The 23,665-nt window shown below is 43.7% G+C and overlaps 2 protein-coding genes across 10 annotated transcripts in view; one reads left to right on the forward strand and one right to left on the reverse strand.

Moving 5' to 3' along the window:
• The window catches only part of WDR89 (WD repeat domain 89), an 18,203-nt gene extending 14,666 nt beyond the window's left edge, over positions 1 to 3,537 (forward strand). For all 5 annotated transcript variants that reach the window (XM_035328052.1, XM_035328051.1, XM_035328054.1 and 2 more), the window contains one exon: positions 1,884 to 3,537. In XM_035328052.1, coding sequence (XP_035183943.1) covers positions 1,884 to 3,084 — 1,201 coding nt within the window. In that variant the 3' untranslated portion in view covers positions 3,085 to 3,537. The remainder of the gene's footprint in view (positions 1 to 1,883) is intronic.
• LOC118168023 overlaps positions 3,252 to 23,665 on the reverse strand; it is a 27,658-nt gene continuing 7,244 nt past the window's right edge. Inside the window, exons 2-3 of one of the 5 annotated variants that reach the window (XR_004751331.1) lie at positions 7,180 to 7,345; positions 3,252 to 4,651 (exon numbers count right to left, since the gene is read on the reverse strand). Coding sequence is in view for 3 of the 5 variants with exons in the window: in XM_035328058.1 (XP_035183949.1) it covers positions 11,331 to 11,747 (417 nt within the window). In the remaining 2 variants the exon portion in view is untranslated. Of the gene's footprint in view, positions 4,652 to 6,009; positions 6,073 to 7,179; positions 7,346 to 11,202; positions 11,748 to 17,598; positions 17,794 to 18,655; positions 20,682 to 23,665 lie in introns of those variants that run through there. The other 4 variants (XR_004751332.1, XM_035328059.1, XM_035328058.1 and 1 more) reach the window with 4 other exon arrangements.

Raw genomic sequence — 23,665 nt, forward strand, 5'->3', positions numbered from 1 at the left:
GTCTGCATTTTATGGCAAAAATTACTTGTAGATGTGCTCTGGAAGGCGGCTTTGATGCAGGAGATTAACCTGGGACCTCGTTGTCGGGATATTACCGAGTTGAATAGCCCCGTCACATTATTTGTGACTTGGGAATTAGGCTTTTATGAGTGTGCCTACTTAAGCTGTTTTTTAAGAATTTGCTCATTTGTCACAGGGTGTGATGAGTATCTGCGTGTGCCGAACAGGAGCAGGGAAAGCAGAACCTTGAAACTACCAACAACAGGGTAAAAAAAAAGAGAATGCAGTTTTGTCATGGCAACTTTTCCTTTGTTGCTGGTCTCTCTTGGAACATAAAATGATTTGCCAAAACCAAGGAATCGCGGCAACTTGCTCGTTCCATCCCTAAAAATCCAGCCTGAAGAATTAGCAGAAAAAATTGATGGGACAGCTGGAAAAGTATGAGGACCTCTTCCAGTGTTCTGGGCCTGCCTGGTTGCTCTTTGGTTTCTGTCTGGGTGTTCTCAAAAAGAATCCTTCTGTGTATGTGCTGGGTGCTGGCCTGGTTCTTAAGGCAAAAAGGAGATTTTTGAACACAGCTTTAGCCTTATTTACGTTAGTTGAAATATCTGCACAAGTGAGAACTTGAGAATTGAATCCTGACCCTACTCTGATTCCTTTTTTTTTTTTTTAAAAAAAAAAAAAAGAAATACGGGGTCAATGAGACTACTATTCTGTAATTTGAACAGGAATCATCCATGTGGATGGTTAGGCCTTCTTTCCATACCCCAGCTACATCTTTTTGTTGAAAAATGGTCAAAGTTTGTGAACCCTGCTAGGGCTCAGAACACAGGGTCTGAAACCACCTGCTGTTTGTGGTGCTAAGTGCTGCATGTCAATTGAAATATTTGAGTACTTTTTCTGACTCTAAACCGATGGAAGCCTTCACTGCAATTGCAGAATTGAGTTTTCCTTTGTGCTGCACGAAGGAGAACTTTTATTTTCCCAAGGACTCCTCGTTCTTTATATGTTGAGGACTGAGAGAATATGTTTGAATGCTGGTTTTGCTTTGTAAAAATTTATTCTTCCGTATCTCACGGAAATACTGTCGGTTTCTAGAAGAGTTCAGTAATGCCAGATGAAGAACTGCCTCTGAAGGAAAGATTTTTCATTTCCAGCTGCACTAAAAAAAAAAAAAAAAAAAAAGGCTATGTATTTTTTCTTTAGGAGTCTCAAAACATGTGTGGACTTTCAGGAGAATTGATGAAAATGCCAAAGCCGCTCAGCTCCTGTGAATTGTGTTGTCCTGCCACCCGTCCTGGTGGTCCGTGGTACACTGCTGACTGGTGTTGGTGTGTGCCATTGGGCACCTGAGCACTTGTACAGTTTATCTCATCTGACTGTTTCAGGCTGTAGTTCTTAATTTTGCCTTGTTCTCTGCTTACGCTTTGCATGGCTCCCAGCAGAGAACTTGACCCGGGAAGTCTCTGCCATTGTCCCGGTGGAGTTGTCTGCGGGCTGTGCCTGCTAGCAGCCAGAATTGTTCTTCAGGTGGTGATGATGCCTTTGTCTTCCCACTTGTGGAACATTGCTTTGCTATGTACCTCAGAAAAACAATAAAGCAAATGTAGCTAAATGACTCAGAACATTCGCAGACTGTAATCTTTGAAGGGGATTATACGATGTAGTGCTAACAGTCAGGAGAGACTGAGCTCCTTTACTTGGGAAACCCTTGCTGGTTTTCTGTTCCTGTAAATGAAGCTGTAGGCAGAATATCAGGATAATCAGATTTGATTTCATACGTGACCTCTGTGCAAGAAACTTCTTCATATATATATATATATTTAAAGCTAATATATCAGAATTTTATAATTAAAACTCATCTTGGGTTTTATTTATTGCAGATTTCTGACAACCCCAGGAACAGCGTTTGAGATGTCCGCACTCGAGAAGATTGAGGAGCAGCTCACTCGTCTGCGCATAGCGAAACGTTCCGTGCTGAGGGAGGAACCCGCCTACTTACTGGACATAGACGTTTCTCGCTCTGCCCCATCTGACGGCAGTCGCTGCGTGGCAGTTTCATGTTCCAATCAGTCCATTAGGCTGTACAACAGAGAAACATTAAGCTTCCTGCGGGAGTACAGTAGCCGTCCTGGGATGCTTAATGGAGTCAGATTTGCGCACACGTGTGACAGCCTGGTGTTTTCTGCCTGCAGCGATGGCACAGTAAAATGTTGGGATATCCGTTTAGCGAGTCAGAAGGCTGTGCAGATATTCAGCGGCTATCCTTCCAACGTCTTCATCAGTTTTGGTATCAATTGCAGTGATCTCATAATTTGTGCTGGAACAGAAAAGGTTGAAAAGGATACGTTCCTGGTGTTTTGGGATGCAAGGGGCAACACAGACTGTGCTGGCACAACTAAAGAACCCTTGGGAGTCTATTCTGAAAGTCACAATGATGATGTCACCAAAATTTGTTTTCATCCCGTCAAAGCCAGTTGGGTAGTTTCCGGGTCAACTGATGGGTTGGTTAATGTGTTTGACATCAACAAGGACAACGAAGATGATGCTTTGATATCAACTTGCAATTCAGATTCATCGATAAGTTTTATTGGCTGGTCTGGGAAGGGTTATGAACAGATCTACTGCATGACACACGACGAGGGATTTTGTTGGTGGGACCTTGCTCAGTTAGATACTGAAGAGCCCATAACTCTGCTGCGTGTTCTGGACGTCAGAGACGCGGTCTGTATTGAGAGCGACAGCTTAAATTACCTGGTAGGTGGTGTGTACCACGAAAAGGCAGACAAACTCTTTCTTATTGGAGGAACATCAACAGGAAAAATTCACCTGCTGAGCTGCGGCGCTGATGGGCTGAGCCTGGTGGGCACCCTTGGTGGAGGACACTCTGCCACCGTTCGCTCTTTCTGCTGGAACCTGGCAGACGAGTCGCTGCTGACGGGCGGAGAGGATGCTCAGCTGCTGCTCTGGAGGCCCGGAGCTGTGGAAAGGTCCCTCGCAAAGAAAGAGACTATGAAGATTGCTTCCTCTGTGCAGAAGAGAGTCAGAGTTCACAACAGCTCCCTCAAGAGCAGGAAAAAGTGAAATTCTGACAATGGGAGCCAGCTCCGTGGAGTTCTTCCGTTTGTTTAGTCTTCTGGGCAATACGTGGCCGTTGTTTTATTCGGAGGTGCTCTTTGGAAAGAACTACGATGCTTGAATTCTGCTTGGGAATGAACATCAGTCATGAGATGAATGCCTTTTATTTAAAAAAAAAAGTTGCTAATATTAATCTGAAAAGAGTAAACGTTTGCTCTTTAGTTCTTGAACAATAGATCTTAAATCATTTTATATACAAAGGTTTTTTTATGGTTGTTTAATGTCTCAGCCCACATATTTAGTGCATAATACAGGCCTGTGGCTTGCATAATTTGTTACTTTCCCAGTGAAGTTCCCTGGCATGTTTTTAAAAGCTCTTTTATCTCAAGCTGTGTTTTTCTTTCTTTACAGAGAACTAAATGAAATTGCTCAATATATTAAAAGATTTTATGTCACTTCTTAATGCTGGAGGGAATTACTTCTTGATGAAACAGAAAATAAGTACTGTTCTTGCACTGTCATATTCCTGGTTTGTAACAGGCTCATAAAGCAGCACTTGACAGAGTCATCTTTTTCATAGCAAAGATACAAATGTATTCAACTAAACAGGAATATGCCATTCCACACAGCTAATTTTTTCAAGTGTATGAGAAGAGTCAAACTGCTGTTATTTAGGGCATATTTCCTGCATGAAAATACCCAAGGATCTCCCCAGCAGCTTTGTTCTGTCCTGGTAAGTGCATCTCAGGGGGTGCACCTGGCAGACAGGAGATGTTCAGCGAGTTAAAGATGGGCGTAATGACACCAGTTGTGCTTGAAATCCCCAGTCCTGCATTTGAAATCAGCTAGTGTCGTGTGCTGGGTGGGAATGGTAAAACCAAAGCGAACACTGCCTTCTGAGAATAGTTACTGAGTAACGGACCGACATGGGGGAGCTTTAACAAAACCTTTTAGAAGTCAGTGCCTGTCCTTTAAGAAATAGGTCTCTGCAGAGTTTATGCATCTTGCTCTGTGATATCTCTGACTGCTTTGTTTCGATGTTCCATCAAAGAGCCATTAAGTGGTGCAAAAATTGCCCTGCTCTGAAAGGGCTGAGTTTTTCTGCTAATTCTGCTCCCCTGGCAGCCTGCGATCTGTGCGCATGGCTCTGCACACACAATTACCCTCAGCCTTCCGAGCGCTGCTGCAGTCAGATTTCGGGTGGTAATTACACTGCGTTGAACATATGGGAGCCACAACTGGAACCAGCAGAGGAGTATTTAAGGATTGTGATGTTACAGAACAGCTGGCAAAAGAAGGGAGAGGTTTGTTCACGTGAGCCTGGACAGGTGATTTTTCCACAAGTTCTGAACCTCAGGCTTAGAGGATTAGCTTGGAGTTCAAAAACAGTTTCTGAACTACAGAAGATACCTCGTACCTCGAGTGTACGGTCACGGCTGTGCCGAAGATGCCTTAATTATCTCTGGAAATGAATCCCCTTCACACAGAAGTACCGAGTTTCCACATGGTGTGTTTTGCAAGCTGTTAATGCCCTCCAGCCACAGCTGTGCATCCGTCGTTGTTCTGGGTCTGCCTGTTGGTAATTAAGATGTGATTCACTTTGCTTTTCTTCCTGCTGGTTATTTAAATGTGCGGCTTCAATTCGGAAGTCACATCTCTCTGAACTTTATTTTCTTAAACTTATGTTAAATGCAAGTTACACCAACATCCTTACACATGAAAGATCACCACAGTCTGTTGCTTCCCAAATTACTTCATCCTATTTTAAGATAACCTGGGCGGTGTTACGGCTGTGATACACCTGCACCACATGCCCTTTCAGGTGTCGTTTCCTCTCCGATGGCAGGTTATTGCCAGCTTCTGTGGGCCTGACAGTTTTGTAACTGAGCGGGCCAAAAGATTCAGACCCCTCTGAATTCACCTCAGTGGCCAGATGTGGGTGTGGGTCGGTACCGGTAGTTGGAGCTGGGGAGCTAAAGGATTTTTCCGAGACCTGTTTCATTGCAGGTATGTGCAGCTTGGTTTTTGTGTTTACCCGCCCTTTTCCTGGTATCTTGACGCACTCTGTGGAATAAGGTCTTTTTCTTGAATGAAGTTGTGTGTGTGTTGCAGAAATGCAGAGAGGGAGCTGTGGGTGCTTTCGTTCAAGTGTCCGAGAGATCATTTGTGTGTGCGCTGTCAGCGGTATCTCAGTGAGAGCAGCGGAGATGGGAGTTACGGGATGGGCACGTTTGAAGTTTGCAACCTCTATCTGTTAGTTAATTTCTGTATTAATTTGATCCATAACTAATCCATACCCATCACGGAAGTTAATTTCTATATCAAATTGATCCAACAAATCCATACCCATCACAGTAGTTAATTTCTATATTAAATTGATCCGTAACTAATGCATACCCATCGCAGTTAAGCCATGCTTTCCCTGAAAAGTTCTCCCTTTTACGAACGTGACTTCAACAAACAGCATGAGGGGAAAAATGTGTGTATTCATCTCAAAATCCTTCAGAAGCACAGCAGCTGGCCGGAGACTTGGGCTTGTGTTGCCCCTGAAAATCCTTGGTTGTTCTTAGTTTTCTTTTGCGTTGACTTAACCTGAAATTAATATCCACTAATTAGTGCTGTGTGCTTTTGTGAACTGAAACTTTCTTAGAGCACCAGCAGACTGTGCCTGGAAGCATACAAATAACAGACCTGAAATGAGGCCGGTTAACTTGTCTGGGTGCACGTCAACTCTTAGGTCAGTTCTGATGTCTGTGAGTTGACTTCAGTATTGTTAAGAAACAGATTTGACCTTTATAATTGAAACTGCAAGGAGCCAGCATTCAGAAATTGGCATTGTATTAATTGCTTGACCCCGGGGGAAGCTTTCATTCCGGAAGCAGTATCAGATTTTTTTCCAGTAAATGAAAATTAAAAATCCAGATAGATTACCTGAGTGAAGAAAAATGTCCATCTTTATTCAGAGGTGATAGCAAACCCATGGTACAATATTTCCGAGCAGCAGGAGAATGTTTAGTGAACACATGAAAGAAAACAGATTTACATCCAGCGTGTTCCTAAATTTCTTCTCTGTTTATTCTTCTGTCCTCTGCAGGTGAAACCCAACACTGGCACGCCAGCCCTCGTGCTCCTTGCATGTGAACTTCCCAGAACCAGAGAATCACGGAGTGGTTGGCAGGGACCTCACAGCCCATCTAATCCCAGCCCACGTGTGCTGGGGTTTGGCTATTTGCAGTTATTCAGCAGAGCTTTTATGCTCGTGAAAGAACCAACGCTTTTGGTGCCCCTCGCAAAGCTCGTCTGTGTTCATCATTGTTAATTTGGAACGACTTCACCCCCTTCCACGAAAATCATCTCCTGTTGTTTGGCTCCCTGGTCTGTTCCGGGCGGTAGCAGTGAGTTGTGCTTTGGTGTCTGCTCTTCTGGAGTGGGAGAGAGGGGCAGCAAAGGCAGGCTGGTCCCTTCCAGCCCCTGCTCCACCACTGAGTCAGACCTTTGAAGTAAGCTTAACGGCTTGCTTTGGAGCTTGATGGGAACAGGATAGGGCCTTCACTAAATTATGCACAACATAAACACCCTTCGAGCATAAAAGCCAGTTCCTGTTTGTCCCTGGGATGAGCAATTTGCCAGTGGAGTGTGCAGGGGAGGCAGAAGCTGCTCCCAGGGCTGGGTGTGCTCTCAGCCTCTGCTGGCAGGGAGCAGAGCCACGGCTCCAGCCAGCGCCACTGCCGTGCTTCACAGGGCAGGGAAAAGGGGAAGGAAGGAGTGAGCGGGGAGGTGACAGAGGTGGCAATTTGGTCTGTGAGTTTATAAATGTCTGTTTCAGAGAATCACACCATGGTTTGGGTTGGCAGGGACCTTACTGCCCATCTAATCCCAGCCCCTGCCATCGGCAGGGCCCCCTGCCCCCAGCCCAGGCTGCCCCCAACCCCATCCAGCCTGGCCTGGGGCACTGCCAGGGATGGGGCAGCCACAGCTCCTCTGGGCCAGGCATCGTTGTACTGTGCTCCACTTCTTGGTTCCGTATCAGAATTATTTGCACATAACCCGGTCTTGTGAAGATGTTTGGTAACGTCTTGTTTTCTCTACCAGTTTACTGACCTGCAGGGGAATGGTGGGCTGACAGGAGCGGAGCGGGGTTAACTTCAGTTGCTGCTGTCATCATGGTCTGTCCTACTGGGATTTCAGCACATGCATTTCTTCAAGTCGTACATCTTCATGCCTTTAGATCCTTTGCAATCTGTATTTTGAAAGTATTTCTACCTTTCTGGAAATTGAGTGACAGAAAATACTATTTCATTTTGATGCTGTATACTCTTGCTGCAATTTCAACACCAATATTTTTATGGGAACACGTTCTGTTTTCAATTCAGTATCAATTTCAGTCTCACCCTCTCATGTTCTGAATAAAGATTTGGTGCGGCTAAAAATCCCATAAAGGCGGCACTCGAGCAGCCGTTGCCACAGGAAATCAGAACTGGCAATGGGAAATGCGAGGAGGGACTCCAGAGTTCTCTGCGCTAATTTAAAGCGATTGCTTGGGAAGGTTAAATATTTAATAAAAGTTTGAAAGAAAAATACTCAATTTCAGCAGATCACCAGAGGACCGTTGCATCCCAAACCTGCTATTATTGATGCTGGAAAGTACATTACGCGATAAAGCTGAAGCACAAATGCGGACTTCACTTTTCTGGGTGTTTTTTATGCAGGAATTCTTATTAACCAGTGGAGCACAAATCATGCCACCATTCACTACTTTGGACCCAGAGTAAAACCACGGGACACACGCACACAGGTAAGAAAGCTGGAAGTGACGGTAACTCAGCCTTTATTCGGACATCTCCCTAGTGATGGAGAGCTCTGCCTACAAATTCCTGCGGTTGTTCTGATTTTTTTGTTTGATACCATTCTTGTGGATATATAAGGAGTGAAAGCATAAAAGAAAATCAGTAAAATGTTTGTTACAGTACCTTACATTGTAATTATTCGTGCCACAAATTATTCTTTGCAGGATGTTGTGAAGTTTGATTTCACAATTTCATGTCTCTTGCCTTTGGAAGAAGGAAGCCTCAAGACTTCACCGCACCGGTGACCTTGGTGAACTGTGTCAGTTGAGGACTGGTACGTGAGGGACCGGGGGAAGGAGGCGGATTGTCCCTTGCTATGAAGTACGGTGTTTTATTTATTATTATTTTTTAAGGTTTATGTAGATGTTGATGATGTTGCAGTAGGAACACAGTTGCATTTGCTATGCTACACTTCCTCAAAAAATGCATACCGACTACACCTGAACTTGTAAATTGAAAACTTAGGCTACCAAATGAGCACTTGGCTGCCAGGCAGTTGTATGTTTCCACATTAGAGACCTCTTCGACAAAACTAAATGGGGAACAGCAACGTTTATCATTATGCCAGCACGGCAGAGACAATACCCGGAGGGACAACAGTGTCTTGGATCAGCCGGGATGGTGTTCGTGCTTGACACCCTGAATCAAAGCCTAGCTGAGGCCAGCGCTAGGCAACCTGTCCTTTACTAGAAAGAAAGGAGCACTTCATGAAAGTGCTGTTTTGCTAAGTGACAACATACAGCAGTGCATGGGTTAGAGGAGTACCTCTAGCTACCAAACCAAGGTAGTCATAGGTAGTCATAAAGATCTCAGATAGCCTTCTACATGTGTATGTCATTAAAGCGACAAGATTAAATGATTGCTGGGGATAATTCTTAGGCTGAATTTGTGAAGCCCTGACTGTTGCAAATAATAGAAAATATCGAGGCGGCAAAGGATTATAACAGGAGCACAGAGGCATCCCACTCCATCCCATGGAATGAATGGTGGCATTTTGTTAAAACATCTTGGCTAAAACATGCCCAAATCCTTATTTATTTTTATAAGTGTTATTATTTTAACATTTCTATTGTGGTTGATTGCCAGGATGCATAAACAGAGAGCAAATGAGCTCTTGGTTGTTATGAACCAGCTCGGAGGCACATGCAACAACCAAGTGCTTCTCATCCTTTTAGGCATTCTCCTGCTGCCCAGGACATTGTGTTTCTTAGTTTTCACCTCATTTTTGCTCCACCTGTTCTAAGCCTGAACATGTATTTCATTTAAGAATTTGCTCCCATTTGTTTTCTAAACTGTTCATACCTCATGACTGCATTCATATGAGACTGAAGTATTTGTGGATTCTTACAGGCATGTGTAATAAATATATCTGGCTCATTTGCTAGTTAACTAGATTGATTAACATGGCAAAGCGGGCACATGGAGAGTCACCTAGTTATGCATTAACATGGCAGTTTTGATTGTCTTATCAATACTCCTCAAATATAATAATAATAATAAAAAGTTCCAAGACTTGATTCTAGTTCACAATTTCTGTAGGTCTGGGTGTTTATAAGGACTTGGGTTTGTGAAACAATTCAGAAAAGCTCTGTAGTATTCTGTAAGGGAAAAATCAGTGTTTCTCAGATGGCTCTTATAAATAAATTTGGTAGCTTCAGAAATAAGTGAAGGTATTTCGAGAGCTCCAGGCGTGTTCTTGCATATAATGCTCTGGTGAGCTAACAGAGGAAATGAACTTCCTCTAGTTTGCAAAATAGAAACCCCCTCAAGTTCTTAACATTTTTTCCACGCTGCTCGGAGAGTTAAGCTACGACGCAGGTTTTTCTTGTCCATCGCAAGCTTCCACACCTAGCACGTTCCTGAGCCCTCCTACAACTCCTCAAAGAAAGGTGACAACGTTAGCTAGTGAGGATGCAAACCAGCACGCTCAGTTAGGTCAGAATCAAAGGAACAGGAGAATAAAGTGTGTTCATATAGCCGACATATAGAAGAAAATAGGAAGAAGAGGTAGTGGTGTGTTTGTGCCATTTTTCCATTCTTTTTTTCCTTTTTTTTTTTTTTTTAAAAAAAAAAGTTGGTTTAATGTACTATTCAACCCAGGGTCATTTAGCAAAGAAGAGAGAGCTCTCTGGTATCTCCGAGAACCTCCTGTCCTTGTTCTCTTCCTGACCTCGCAGTATTTCTGCCATTAGACCACTTCTGTCCTTTAGGCAAAGGTGAACTCGGCAGTTACCAGGACAATTTCCAACTGTACGGCTCCCAGCACAAGAGCTGGGACAGCACCAAAGAAACAGGAAACACCGTTTTTTTAAAAAAAAAAACAGCACCGTTTTTACTCACCAACCTGGAGAAACGTTACCGAGTGCTCTACAAGCACTGCTTGGTTTGCTGACGTTCTGGGCCACGTGGTCTCCCTGCAGCATGCAGAGCGTGGTGTCTGTGCCTGGTATCAGGTGGATTGTGCAAAGGAATCTCGTGTTTGCACACACCTGCTGAAATGATGCTCCAAGCACTTTGGGTGACAGAGGAGGTGGAGGAGCTTGCAACTTGCTTATGCAGGTGATCAGGCAGCTATCAGAACTGTTTTAATGTGGTGGATTCTAAAGCGGCTACGTAAGCGGAATATTCTAAATATACGCGTGGAATAATAAACCACTGGTAATCTTCTGGAAGGAAATGGTGTTCTGACATTGAGCTTTTCCCAGATTTGAGACAGGATTGGAACTTTTTTCCATTGACTCCAGTACAACTAAAAATAAACCACCTCATTTTTAAAGGCACACCTTTACGCTTTACATAGTCACGTGGTTATCCTCAAGGAGCAGCTTTGGGACTGCTAACCCTTACAGCCCAAGCACAACTTGGGTGTTTAAAAATGGATGTCTCAGTTTTTGTTTCCCAGCCAGGGGAAGCAAAGCAGAAAGCTCCCCAGTGGCACGTGAGAGATCTGTGCCAGAACTGGCTCGGAGCTCACTCCTGCTCTCTCCTCCAGTTCCCCTGCACGAGGCTGCCACAGCTTTGGCCTCTTCTTCCGGAGCTTATCTTATTACTTTTAATTTATTCTGTCCATTTAATGCCTTGAAACTCCTGCTAAGGTCTAGACCCCCCAAAGACAGAGATGGTCCATGCCACAAGGAGCATGCAGACGATGTACCAGAGGGAATAAAACACATAAAGAGAAACAGATGGGTGAAGCAGGTAGGCAGGACGTGGCCTGAAAAAAGAGTTTTATATTTCAGTAGATGCATTTAGCAGACATGGTGGTAGGATTCCTGACAGTTCTGTTCTACCAACGTTATTTTCCTTGCTAGGAGAAGGCAAGCACGGACAGGCAACTGCTTGTGCCAGTCCGACAGGCAGCTGCTCTTGGGCAACCAGGGATGTGGGGCCGACAGTGTGCTCAGCTCAATTTCTCTCCTCTGAGCAAGGATCTTTGCCAAGCTCTGCCCTCAGACCTCTCACGCCTTGCACCTGTACAGACGTCGCATTGCTGGAGAACAAACTGTCCCTGTGAACCGTCACAGAGCTCGGCCTGCTCCGTTCCCCCTGCCCCAGCCCCACTACTGCGAAGCCACATAAGGAATGCACCAAACGTCGTGTGTTGTGCTTCAGGCGCTGTGCACAGGTCGGGGACTTACAGCTCTGAGCCCTGAGGTGGGATCTGACCTCAGCGTGGCTGGGCAGGCGCTGCAGGCTGCGCTCAGAGCATGGCTCCGTGGTGGGTGGGCTGCGTCCAGTGCAGGAGGCAGGGGTTTGGAGCTGGGGAAGCCCGGGCTGTGATGGCGAGTAGCTCCGAGATAAAGCTGCGTGAAGACTCTTCACCTGGGTGAGATTAAAGCAATCTTGTTGGGTTTTCTTGTTCTTTTGTTGTCGAAGAGATGGAGGGGAGAGCATTAATGGCTAGCCTGAGGAAGGGTGACAAAGGAGGTGGCTGAAGTGGGAGACAAGGGGGCACACAGGCTGCTGCCTTCTGAGCCCTGTTGGAATGCCTTCATCTGCCTGCTGTGTTCCCAGACGTATCTCGTAAGCTGCAGTGGCTCTCGATCATGGTATGACCCACGTGGGATGGCAGCACGAGGTGTGTGACGGAGCGAAGGCTGCGCTCGGTTCCCTCTGCAGATTGCGTAAGAAGCAGAGATGATACAACAAGGGTTTCGTCTCACTGAAGTTTGACAAGCCCATGGAGCTTTCCTACCAGGTCTGTTTGGTTAGATGAGTATTGTTGCATTTAATGCGCTAAAGCCACTGACAATGCCTTTAAAATCTTTCTCAGAAACCACGGCAGGTCTTCAAAGGCTGTGATCGTTCTTAGCCTCCATTATGAGAAAGTTAAATCTGTTTTTAGTACACGTTTGGGCTTTCCCCAAGCCATGGAAAACACCTGGAAAGCATATGAAACACGCCCTAACACCTTCTGAAAACTCTTAGATAATGTCGCATATTGTCTCTGTCTCCCTTTTATTCTTGAATAAGGTACGTGAGGAAAACCTCCACGCAAGGCAGACCTTTTGGAAAACTGTACAAATCCCCTGGGGTGACGCTGCCCCTGAAGGCTGTGTAATGCAGACGAGGAAAAGCTGCCAGGGCAACCCAAGGGCTTCAGCCACCACCGTCGGGGCCGGTTTTGCAGGGGCCCACCTGCTGATGCGCTGCACTGGTGGGAGATCCACCAGCACAAGAGGTGGTGGTGGTGATGTTACTGCAGCACTTGCACCACAAAGCTGCTTGGAAGGCTGCTGAGCGAAATGTATTTCTTTAGTCGCGTGATGTTACCAACACTGAATGTTCCCAGGAATAAGAGCTGGCCGAGCTGCAGCTGCTGCAGCAAGGCACAAGTGCTTTGGATTTAAAACAAAACAAACCAACAAGAAACCAGCACACGCTGTAAAAATTATGATCTTACTTAGATGGCACTTCTGGTGTTCTGTAAGCAACGCAGGGATATCGGTGGCTGGCTTTTACACCTACAGAGTGGCTAGGTAAAAGAGAATCACATAATACGCTTTTTATGTGGGACTGACAATTCCCTAATTTCTTCCTGTCTCAAGTTAACTTAGCCTGATTCAGATCCAGACCCAGCTCCATAAGGTAACTTGTTCATGAATTTCAACATTGTCTGAATGTTCGGAGTAGAAATTTGTATTTTAGTGTTTTCCCTGATGTTTGTTTTACCATTGTTTCATTCTTACTGCAGTTTTTGCATTTGTTGCTTTCTCTGTAAGGAAACAAACACTAAGTGCCAATATCCTTACCTATCTGTACGGTGTAACTCCTCAGCTGGCCAGAAACGTGCACATAGCAGCATGGCCTCTATTAGTAATGTGGAAATACACGCAACAAGCTGAACTCTACAAATAATTGTCATTTCTCTAACTTACGGTTAGACTCAAGTGCAGTATGTAATTATAATCCCAAATTAGATGTGAGTGGTGATCTGCTGGAGGGTAGGAGGGCTCTGCAGAGGGATCTGGAGAGGCAGGACCGATGGGCTGAGGCCAGCTGTATGGGGTTCAACAAGGCCAAGTGCCGGGTCCTGCATGTGGGGCACAACAACCCCATGGCACACAATGGGCTGGGGGAGGCGTGGCTGGAAAGCTGCCTGGTGGAAAGGGACCTGGGGGTGTTGGTCAGCAGCCAGATGAATATGAACCAGCAATGTGACCAGGCGGCCAAGAAGGCCAACAGCATCCTGGCTTGTATCAGGAGTAGCGTGGCCAGCAGGACTAGGGAAGTGATTGTCCTTCTGTACTCAGCTCTGGTGAGGCCACAACTCGAGTACTGCGTTCAGTTTTGGGCCCCTCACTACAAGAAGGACATGGAGGTGCTGGAGCGTGTCCAGAGAAGGGCAATGAAGCTGGTGAAGGGCCTGGAACACAAGTCCTGTGAGGAGTGGCTGAGGGAACTGGGGTTGTTGAGTCCGGAGAAGAGGAAGCTCGGGGAGACCTTATCATGCTCTACAGCTACCGCAGAGGAGGTTGTAGTGCTGTGGGGGTCGGTCTCTTCTCCCAAGCAACAAGCAACAGGACAAGCGGAAATGGCCTCAAGTTGCACCAGGGGAGGTTCAGGTTGGCTATTAGGAAAAAATTCTTCACTGACCAGGTTGTGAGGCACTGGAACAGGCTGCCCAGGGAAGTAGTTGTGTCACCATCCCTGGCTGTATTTAGATGTGTAGATGTGCTTTGGGACATGGTTTAATGCCCCGTGGTAGGCTTGGCAGCACTAGGTTAACGGTTGGACTTGATGATCTTAGATCATCACTGAAATGATTCTATAATACACAGCTTCTGTGCAACTGAAACCTACTCACATATTAAAAAAACATTTCTTTCAGACCAGAGGTTTCTGTGAATGCATTAGAATCAGGGTAAAATTAATTAACAGCCAAGAATGTAAATATCTCATTCTGCAACACATCTGTGAGAACTGCTGAATTCAGATTCGGTAGGATGACTGCACCGAGTGGGAGCTCAACTCATCAATATTTTCCTTGCAGAGGTCATAACGCAGAGAGAAAACACCCTCTGGCATGTGGCAGTTTATCTGTGTGTATTATAGAATTCAACCTTTTAAGATTTTTTTTTTCTATGTAATTACAATTATAGGAAGCTGACAATCTCTCTGAAAGGCACGTGAGTGTGGGCCCTCTAGATGGGGTGCCTGCACTGTTCTGAGGAGTACGTGCTGCTTTGGGACCTCAGGTGCAAATAGGATCCCCTAGAAAGGAGGAGCCCTGGCTCCACGGCCTCTCCTCCACTGCCATGCCCTGGAGCCCTTCACCTCTCCTCTGTGCCAGAGAAAGCCACAGGAATGAAGTCAGAAGGATGTACGGAGGCTGCTTATCCCACCTTCAACAGCCTGCGAGTACTGCAGACTCTGCTCTTGACTCCCACGTAGGATAGAACTCGGTCATTGATTACAATAACCAAAGTGCGAGAGGATGAACGCCTGCGAGCTGAAACGACACCAGTCAAACTGGCAATAAGGTAAGTTATAATGGGGGGTAGGAGGGAGGCACAATTAACCATTCCAACAACTTCCCAGTATCCAAGCAACACCATGGCACTGGAAGTTTTGACTGGATTATTATTATTATTTTGAGAAACGGTTTAATGCAAGTGCCAATTTGAGTCGTATCTCTTACCAGACTAAACGGTCACAACAAATCTCTGGCCTTCTCCCTCTACAGTTTGGGCTGCACCCTGTCCCAGTTAAAATACTAACTAGAATAAATGCAACCGTTAGATGTCTTGCGACATGGCTGCTCCGTCTGGCAACGCACATGGACTCAGCATAATGCATCGAGTCTGACTTCAGCCTGCACGACTATTCCACTGGCAGCTGCTTTCAGAGGGAACTTGGGAGATTTGAAGGGACGTTACAAAAAAACTTTCCCAAAGTGTCAAAAGGACGTTTTGTAGAGTCAAGAACAGAAATGGCTTACTGCTGGTTTTGGTCTGTGCTGTAAAAGTCACGGGGGCGCTCCTCTTCGCAGCCAGCAAGCCAGCTGGATCTGGGAAGAAACACCGTCTTTTTCTTACGTGTTCTTGGTGCTTCTGAACAAGCAGAAGCAATGAACTTGTCCTCTCCAGGTGACCAGAAAAGTCTATTAATGTATCCGTTCCCATTCCAGAAGCAAAAAGGTAAGGTGTTTCTGACTGGAGGTTTATTTCCAAAGAACTGCTGGCATTATTTCCACAGGCAGTCTCAATTTCCAGGTAGGGTCTGCTGTGGCTGATAAATGAGCTGGATTGTAATCTGTAGCCTAAATTACCCAAGCCCAGTCTCCACAATTATGGCTGTAGAGCTCTTGTAGCAGTCAACTTTGGCTACGATGAAGTGTGGCCGGTTTTGGATATTGGCAGGAGGAAGAATTTGCTCTGAAAACAACCTCAAGTGACTAAATCGTGATTGGTGGATAATAGCTTTCGGAATAGTCCTTGATCACTTTACTGACCTTGATTAGTATTTATGAGCTAATATTCTTAAAGGGCTTTTCAGCATTTATTTTGCTCTATCTTTTATTTGCCAAAAGAAAATAAATAAAATTGTCCACGAAAATGTATGTTCTTAAGCCTTTAAGTTGTAGATGGATGTTGTGAAGGCTGCTGTGCCTTGTTTGTATGGTACAAGGATCCAGATTTTCTCTTAAGTGTTGGATTGATAATTCTAGGTAATTCTAGTGATAACGCAAACTACAGCACCTCGCTGCAGCATCGTGTTTAAGCACTGATAAATACTCTATTTTTCCCCTCAAACTTAGTTCACTGAAAAAAAATCAGGAGAATTGATCTTTGAACTTGTTAGCCAGGAGTAGCAACTTTCATTGAATTCTACTCTTTTCCTCTGATAAGAAATTCTCACTCTCTTTAATTCAGTTTAATAGTTCTGTTGAAGGCATTGTGCCCTCTACACTCCCATAAATTCTCAGCTTTCCTTAATTTGAGACATTAAAAGTTTGAACTTCAGATCCAAACGCTTAAAAAAATGAAGCCAGCTCCCTTAAAATGCAAGTGCTAGCCCGGCCTTTCTAAATTGGGCTCTGAAGTGAAACTTAAGCTGTAAGCAACACAGGTTTCAGGACTGCTTGTATGGTCCACAATGCAGGTGCAGTTCTGCAAGTGAAAAGAGTTGAGTTTGTGTCTTTGTCTTAATTCCAGAGTACTTTTTGTAATAAAACTGCAGACGAGCTCCTCTGAACAAAGGAGGGAGCCAAAGGAGCAAGGAGCTTTTGCAACCACCTCCCTGCTGTGGTTGCCTTGATAGTTGGCATGGCGTGGAAGCACTAGAAGCTCTGAATGCACATTGGAAGGATTTGGCGAGTGCCAAAGGAGCAACTGGTGTAAACAGAGTGGAGCAATTACCGAAGCAGCTGCTAAGGATATGCCAAGCAAAGAAGTCCCTGTATCTCCCTGTATGCTTTAGTAAAGAATCCCCACATGTATGTGTGTGACCCTGAGCCAGAAACCTCTTGGTTTCACCTCCCAAAGCAGAACCAGATGCTCCATCCTGCAGGAGGGGCGAAAGATGCTCTCATGGGTCAGATGAGGAACTGAAGGAAGGGTAACATCTTCAGTTGGGCTTTCAGAAAATGTTCATCTGTGCTTCTGGTGCATTTTCCCTTTGTTTAACTTTGGATGTATCATTTTCTTACCCATTTTCAGGAAAAGCCTGCAAAGCTGCAGCAACCTTGTGCATCCTGGGACATGGGAACGAAAGAAACTAGTAAAGGAAGGTATAAAGAAAAGTTTTTTCCTCCTCAGAAGCCTGATGAATGGTGCATAAATACGCATGAAGTTTTTAAATTGCATTTGTAACAGGGATGAGAGCAGCAGGAACAAAGATATATTTAAATACACACTTATGTATTTCATAACTATATTTAAAGGTGTTAAAGAATAACAAAGTTATGGGAGAAAATGATACTGAGAAAGAAAGGAAATAAGCGATTCACAGGAACAAAAGAACTATATGATGAGAGAAACTTATCTGCTAAATTGTGTCGTGCATTGCAGACACTGAGTGGTTTGTTTTTACAGTCTAATAGGTGTACGTTTGAGTACAGCATTATTCCTATTTCCCCCTAGGTTACAAGATCCAAGGAAATGGTTCTGGTTGAGCTAAAAAGAACAGTGAAATGGGCGACGTTTCCAAAGGGGAGGTATTATTCACTGACTGGGAAGGTTTGAGAATTCCTCTTGCAACGATTGGCCCTGGTCCCTCTCTCTTGTTTATATCTCGAATTAGCAAGTCACATACTGAATTATGCCAAGTGACAGAAGGGAAAATTTCTGTGTGTGGAGCAGAGTCATGCTCCCACAGGGAATTGGCTTCCTTGGCATTATCAGTGTTTTCAGGCACTGGTGACCCTCTGAGTGAGAAATGGAAAGAAGAATGATGAGCCAGATTTTCAGACAGGCACGCACAATTAAACACATTTGAATGTGCCTTATTTATGCTCATAAGGAGTTGTTTGTACTTCTCTCCTGATAAGTTTCAGCCTACTGTAACCTTTGATAGCCACGCAGCTTGCTGCCCTCCTAAAGGGCTTGATTAGCTTGACCTTGCTTTCATCCTATCTAGCAGCAACGTAGCCCTGGCTGGCTAGAATAGATTTCAGCCCGCTGCAAAGGCATGCACAGTAGTTACAAATTAACTGGGGAGGAGAAATGAGCTAGGTGTAAGCGATTCATATAGTGCATCTTTCTGTTTCAGGCTATGGAGCAAGAAGGTGAGAGGCTGCATGCGTTTACCTGGGGCTTAGCAGCATGTGAGGCTGTGGCTATGATCAGTACTTTCATATGAAGTTTCTTTCCCAGTTAAAATTTATAAGGCTGTAAACATGGTCTTTTGTTTCTTAATGTAACAAACATCAGTAGAAATTATATATTACCTAATGACTTGGCCTACACTTGAACCCAGCTTTCTGGGTAGGGAGTAACAGATTTAGATGCCTCGTGTGACCACTGGTATCATTCATGATGATTTTACTCGAGCACACTTGTGTGTGAACCGGAAATTTTTGTACAGGTGGAAAAGTTATCCTACTTTTGGGGTTCTTGGGGTTGTACTGTTGTCCAGCTTCCCAGACAAGAAGGGAATTCTACGTACATAAGCATGTGTCTTACTGTAGCAGGCAAACGGGTTCAAGATGCTTTTGCTGAGTTAGTGGAAAAGTTGAATAAGCATGGCTGCAGTAAAAAAGTGCAGAATGAAGATAAGAAGTAGATAGATTCAACTTTGCAGTTCACAGTTTATTTAAAAGTACTTGCAAGTCAGTACAAGCAGTCCTGAAATCTTTTTTTCTAGATTAAAAAAACAAAAGAAGAACTGGAATATTGCGATTAATAAAATGTAAGAAATTCTTGGCAGAGTGCAGTGAATGCAGGTAGTCCACCCAATGTCAGTACTATCTTTCTGTGGCCAGGGTATGTGGTAGGATAAAGCAAATGGAAGCTCTGCTCCATGTAGTGGAAAGTGCTGACAGACAGGTTGTTTTTTTCCATAATATTGATTTTTCTGAGCACAATCTTTTTTTAAAAAAACAAAACATCCTCTCAAGAAATTCTCTGGCTGTGTACAGCAGTCAATGGCACTTAGTCCCATTAGTGGGAAAATGGATGTAACCACCTAGGGAGTCTCTGTTCAAGGAAACACGGGAAGGCAGACTGAATGGAGTCTCATCTTACTCAAACTAGTTACACATTTTGACCAACAGTGTACTCTGTTTAACCACAGAAAAACTGCTCCGAGAGGATGTTGCCATTACTGGGAGTTGTATCAGAAACACCATCACCGTGATCACAACTCCGGTGAGAAACCTTTAAAGTCTCTGGTTTCACAGTTCCTGCCTCCTGGGTTGCTCTGAAATGATCAAACAGTGAATTGAAGGATGAGATAGCTAATGATAACGCGATACGATGCAAAGGTATAAAATACCTTAAAGCACAATGAAAATGGGCCTAACGGGTCAGTTTGTTAAAAAAAACACCATGAATTGCAAAGGTAATTGGAAGTATAAATGACTTTGATTTTGTAAATAGAAAAGACATGATGGGTTTGGGAGTGTGGCCAGTCTACTGGATTCTTAATGAAAGTAGGCATTTTATAGCCACTGGAAACTTTTTGTGTTGGCATGATGGAAGAGAATATCCCCTGAGTACCACACATCAGAGAAGTTCTTGGTGATGAAGGTATACAAGGGTAGCTAATGCTAGATTAGCTTGCACTCAGCCATTTTGGTAAACAGTATTTTTAGAGGAAAAACATCAGGAATTTCATAATTCTTCAGAATTAAACTGGACATAAACATTCCTAAGCAAATGGCATAATTCTTAGGGCCACAGAACACAGCAGAACAGACAGATCTTCCATGCAAAAAAAAAAAAAAGTTAGTATACAGGGTCTAGAAGAATGCAAAGTGGTCTTCAAAAAGCTTTATCTTTTCCTTAGATACTTAATACAGTCAGTGGAGAGTGGTCACAGGCAGCTCAGAGCAAGCCTGCCATTCAGTGGAGAAGTTTTAATGGAGAAAAGGTGAAGACTGTTCCCCCAAACTGCCTCTCCCTAGGGACAAAGCAGCCTCATGATCGTTTTAAGACTTAAATAGAGACTACTTGCCTGGACATTAAGCCACAGTAGCTCACTTGTTGATTTTTTAGTAAAAATAACCGTAATGGGAATGGGTCCATGATTAAATACATACATGCACACAGGGGTTGAATCTCAAGCTGGCATTGCTGCTAATTCACCCAGGCACTGAAGCGCCCTTGCTTCCAGGATGGGTGTTGGTACAGACCACATCAGCGTTGTGTTGCTGCAAGAATATCAGGCTAAGACATACCCTGTGGTATATGTTGGCTGAACATTAGCTGAGGTAGAGAAAACATGCACCAGTTCCTGATGATTCTGACAGCATCCTGAGCAGGGACTGGCTCTGAGTGTTAAGGAGAAATCACTGTAAGTCATTAAGTCATTCAAAGAATATGACAGATCTCCAAAAACCACTTAATCACTGGGATAAAATAAACACTTAAAAGTTCTGGCAGACGTACTGTACAAAGGACCTTTAGGCTTGATTACCAAGGCCATACATGGGGAAGCTGTTACCAGTCCTCCTGCAGCTTTGGATGGATCAGGAATAGAAGGTACGTCCCTCTGCGCGTCCATTGCAGAAAGCAGGAGGATCTGAGCTGTGAAGAACCGCCACACAGGACTGACTAGGGCTGAACTGATTTGTGTCCGGATCTGTGCTTCAACCTGCAAGAAGTATTCTGGGCTGGGATTTCAGAAATAAAGACTTTTGCATAGGAAATACGAGCCATCCTATTCAGCACAGTTTGTAAAAGTAGCAGCCATCTGTTGGGGTTTATAGAAGGCTGAGAAACACAGGATGTTTACTTTCATTCAGATGTGCAGTGGATGTGCCTCCTATGAGCAGACTTGTTACAATACTAATAAAACAACTGGGACATTAAGCCCAAGAGAAAAGCTCGTTAAATGTAGCAATTACATAAATTGAACTTGAGCAAGATAGAAAGCATCGCAAACATACATGCACGCACATATGTACATAATCGCTTAAGTAAAGGGTCAGCAGAAAGCAGGTCAGATAGAAATTTGGAACGAATGCAGCACTAACTTCCAGACTAAATTGATTGCTTTCCTGAGTGCTTTATGGAAATAACAGGGGAAAGGTAAGATAAAGGATCTGCTTTCCAAATAAGCCCACACAGTAGAATGATGAGCTGAGGTTCATGTAGGTAAACTCCCCCAAACAGAATCTGGTGTTTGCAACCACACTGAAATAGCGGCCATACAGCACATACAACGGGGCGGAGGGACCTCTAAAGGGGAGACAGCGGCATTCCCTATCACTGAGGGAGACCACCAGGAGCATGTAAGATACCTGAGAGGGGACCAGGTCCAGGTGTCTTGAACTCTAGGAAAATGTGACTCATAATGTGAATAACCTGATGCTACTGTGAATTTAACCACTAAACGGGAAAAATTCCCACGAGAATTCAGAGACGCGAGCAGACTGCTGCTTGGATTCTTTCTCTTTCTAAGAGAAAGAATCCAAGAAGTAACTGAAGATGCAGATGGAAACACTGGCAAACAGCATTTGCAACAGCTACGGTTGTTTTTGCCAACAAATGAAAAAGTTAAGTATAGTAAATCAAATCAAATTAAACATGTAGCAGCAATAGATGCACTACCTTCTTTTTCTTCTGTTGTTTTTTTTTACATTTTTTTCCCCAGCAGGTAATACAGTGTCTTTGTAGATCACAGCGGAAAGCAGACTACCTTACCTACATTTGTTTAATGGTTTGAATAAACAAGGAACATTTGGGATGGCAAATATTTTTGCTAATGAAATTAAAATATGCATGCATGGCATTCTGGTGGAAATATCCTGTTGACGATTACCAGCGGGAGCAACAATAGATGACAATTTTCCTGAAGAAACAATTTGAAGGGGATGATGGGCAACGGTAGTGTGCGACAGCTTCGGCATGCATATTTGCTATAATTCTGTCAATCTGTTAAAAGCAAGGCAGTGAGCTGTGGTGGGGACCAAGATGCAAGAAGTTAAATTGCTTATATGTATATATCAAACACTGTGCCAAGTGTCATAGCACCAGGAATGACAAAATCTACAAAGCATGTTCACCGTTGTGTATCAGAAGGGTTCTGCATAGCTTCACGTAACATCCCCACCCCCTGGAAATAGATGGATCAGGCTGGGAAAGGGCCTAAGGTGTGTTTGAATGGGTGCACAGTTAAATTTGGTGGGAGCAGAACAGTCTGAATGTTAAGGAATGAAACTCTGGATCAGAAGCAGTGTACTTTGGAAGGAAGTTCAGTAACTCAGAAAATATGTTTTATGTAGAAGCTGGAGCAAATTTATGTTCATATTTTCCAGAATCTGGGTTATGCAGTATTTTAAGGTCTGAAACGATGCTGCAGTGAGTTTTCAGAAAAGGAACCTAAGATCATAATATGCATTTGATCTAGGTATGAAATCAGTAAAAAGAGAAAAAATCTCATTGTAAAATTGTTCTCAGCCAGCCATTGAACTTGGACTCAGCCAGGTGTTGCCCTTGGAGCATCTCACACTCAGACTATGAGATGGTGATAACCTTTCAAGAACTACGCTCATCAAAGTTAACACGACAAATAAAAAATGTCTCAAAAGCTCATCACTAAAACCCAGGAAGACACAGGAATGATTCTAAAATAACTTTGCAGGGGAGAGCTAATTTGAAGAGCTCTCATTAGCTATTTGCGTACCGAAGGCTCTCACGATTAGAATGTCATAGTCTGACATATTTTTGCTGGACTTAAATAAATGCAGTGCAGAGAAATAGCAGTTAAGAGGTGAATCTCCTTAGAGGTAGGAATTCACTTCGAAAGGCACATACCAGAACTAAACATGACTCAGAAGTGCACAATTACATTAAATATTTATTTATTCAGGATGAGTGAACAGTCTATGTGGTCTGATTATTTTTTATCTGTATTTGAGCTGATATGGCTCAACTGGGAGCCACAATTTCTTTGAATGTACTAAATATAGCTTAAAATGAAATTTCCAGAGGTGTCTGGTGGTACTTTTGCAAATCATGTTTTTAACTCCTACTTGCGTTCTCTTAAAAAAAAAAAAAAAAAAAGAAAGAAAATCTTTGCTCTATTTTTGATCTTCTCTCATTCAAGTCTTGGTTATAGATTCTTGCTATAAATCCTTCTGGGAACTACCTGACACTGAAGAATGTTGAAAACTCTGTAAGTATGGGGATTGGATAGCGTACTAAAATAGCCACTTAATAATGGTAATAAGCCAAATCTTACGTAACACATTACAGATTTTATATTGGTTCAAATTCTTCTACGTTTACTGAGTTATCCTACTTTAAATCTGGCTTCTAGACTTCTCTATAGAAAGCTTATCGTGCGTGGTGCATTTTTATTTAGTGGCAGATAAGCTTCTAAAGTCATTAATGTGTTGTATATATATGTCGCAATTATGCTAGCGTGTTAAAGTCCAAGGACAATCTAATCTCCTTGGTGTTCTTCAGCATGTTTTTTTTTTTAATCTGTTCCTACCTTTTGCCTCTGTAATGGGATGTGAAAGGTCGTTTATTTCATCTTGTCAGATAAGAACAAATAATACAAAACAGTTTTGAAAAATAAGTCACTCATTCCCCATCTCCACTCCATCAAAGATATCTACAGACCTCTGC

The sequence above is a fragment of the Oxyura jamaicensis genome, chromosome 5 (assembly GCF_011077185.1).
Source record: "Oxyura jamaicensis isolate SHBP4307 breed ruddy duck chromosome 5, BPBGC_Ojam_1.0, whole genome shotgun sequence".
NCBI classification, from domain to species: Eukaryota; Metazoa; Chordata; class Aves; order Anseriformes; family Anatidae; genus Oxyura; species Oxyura jamaicensis.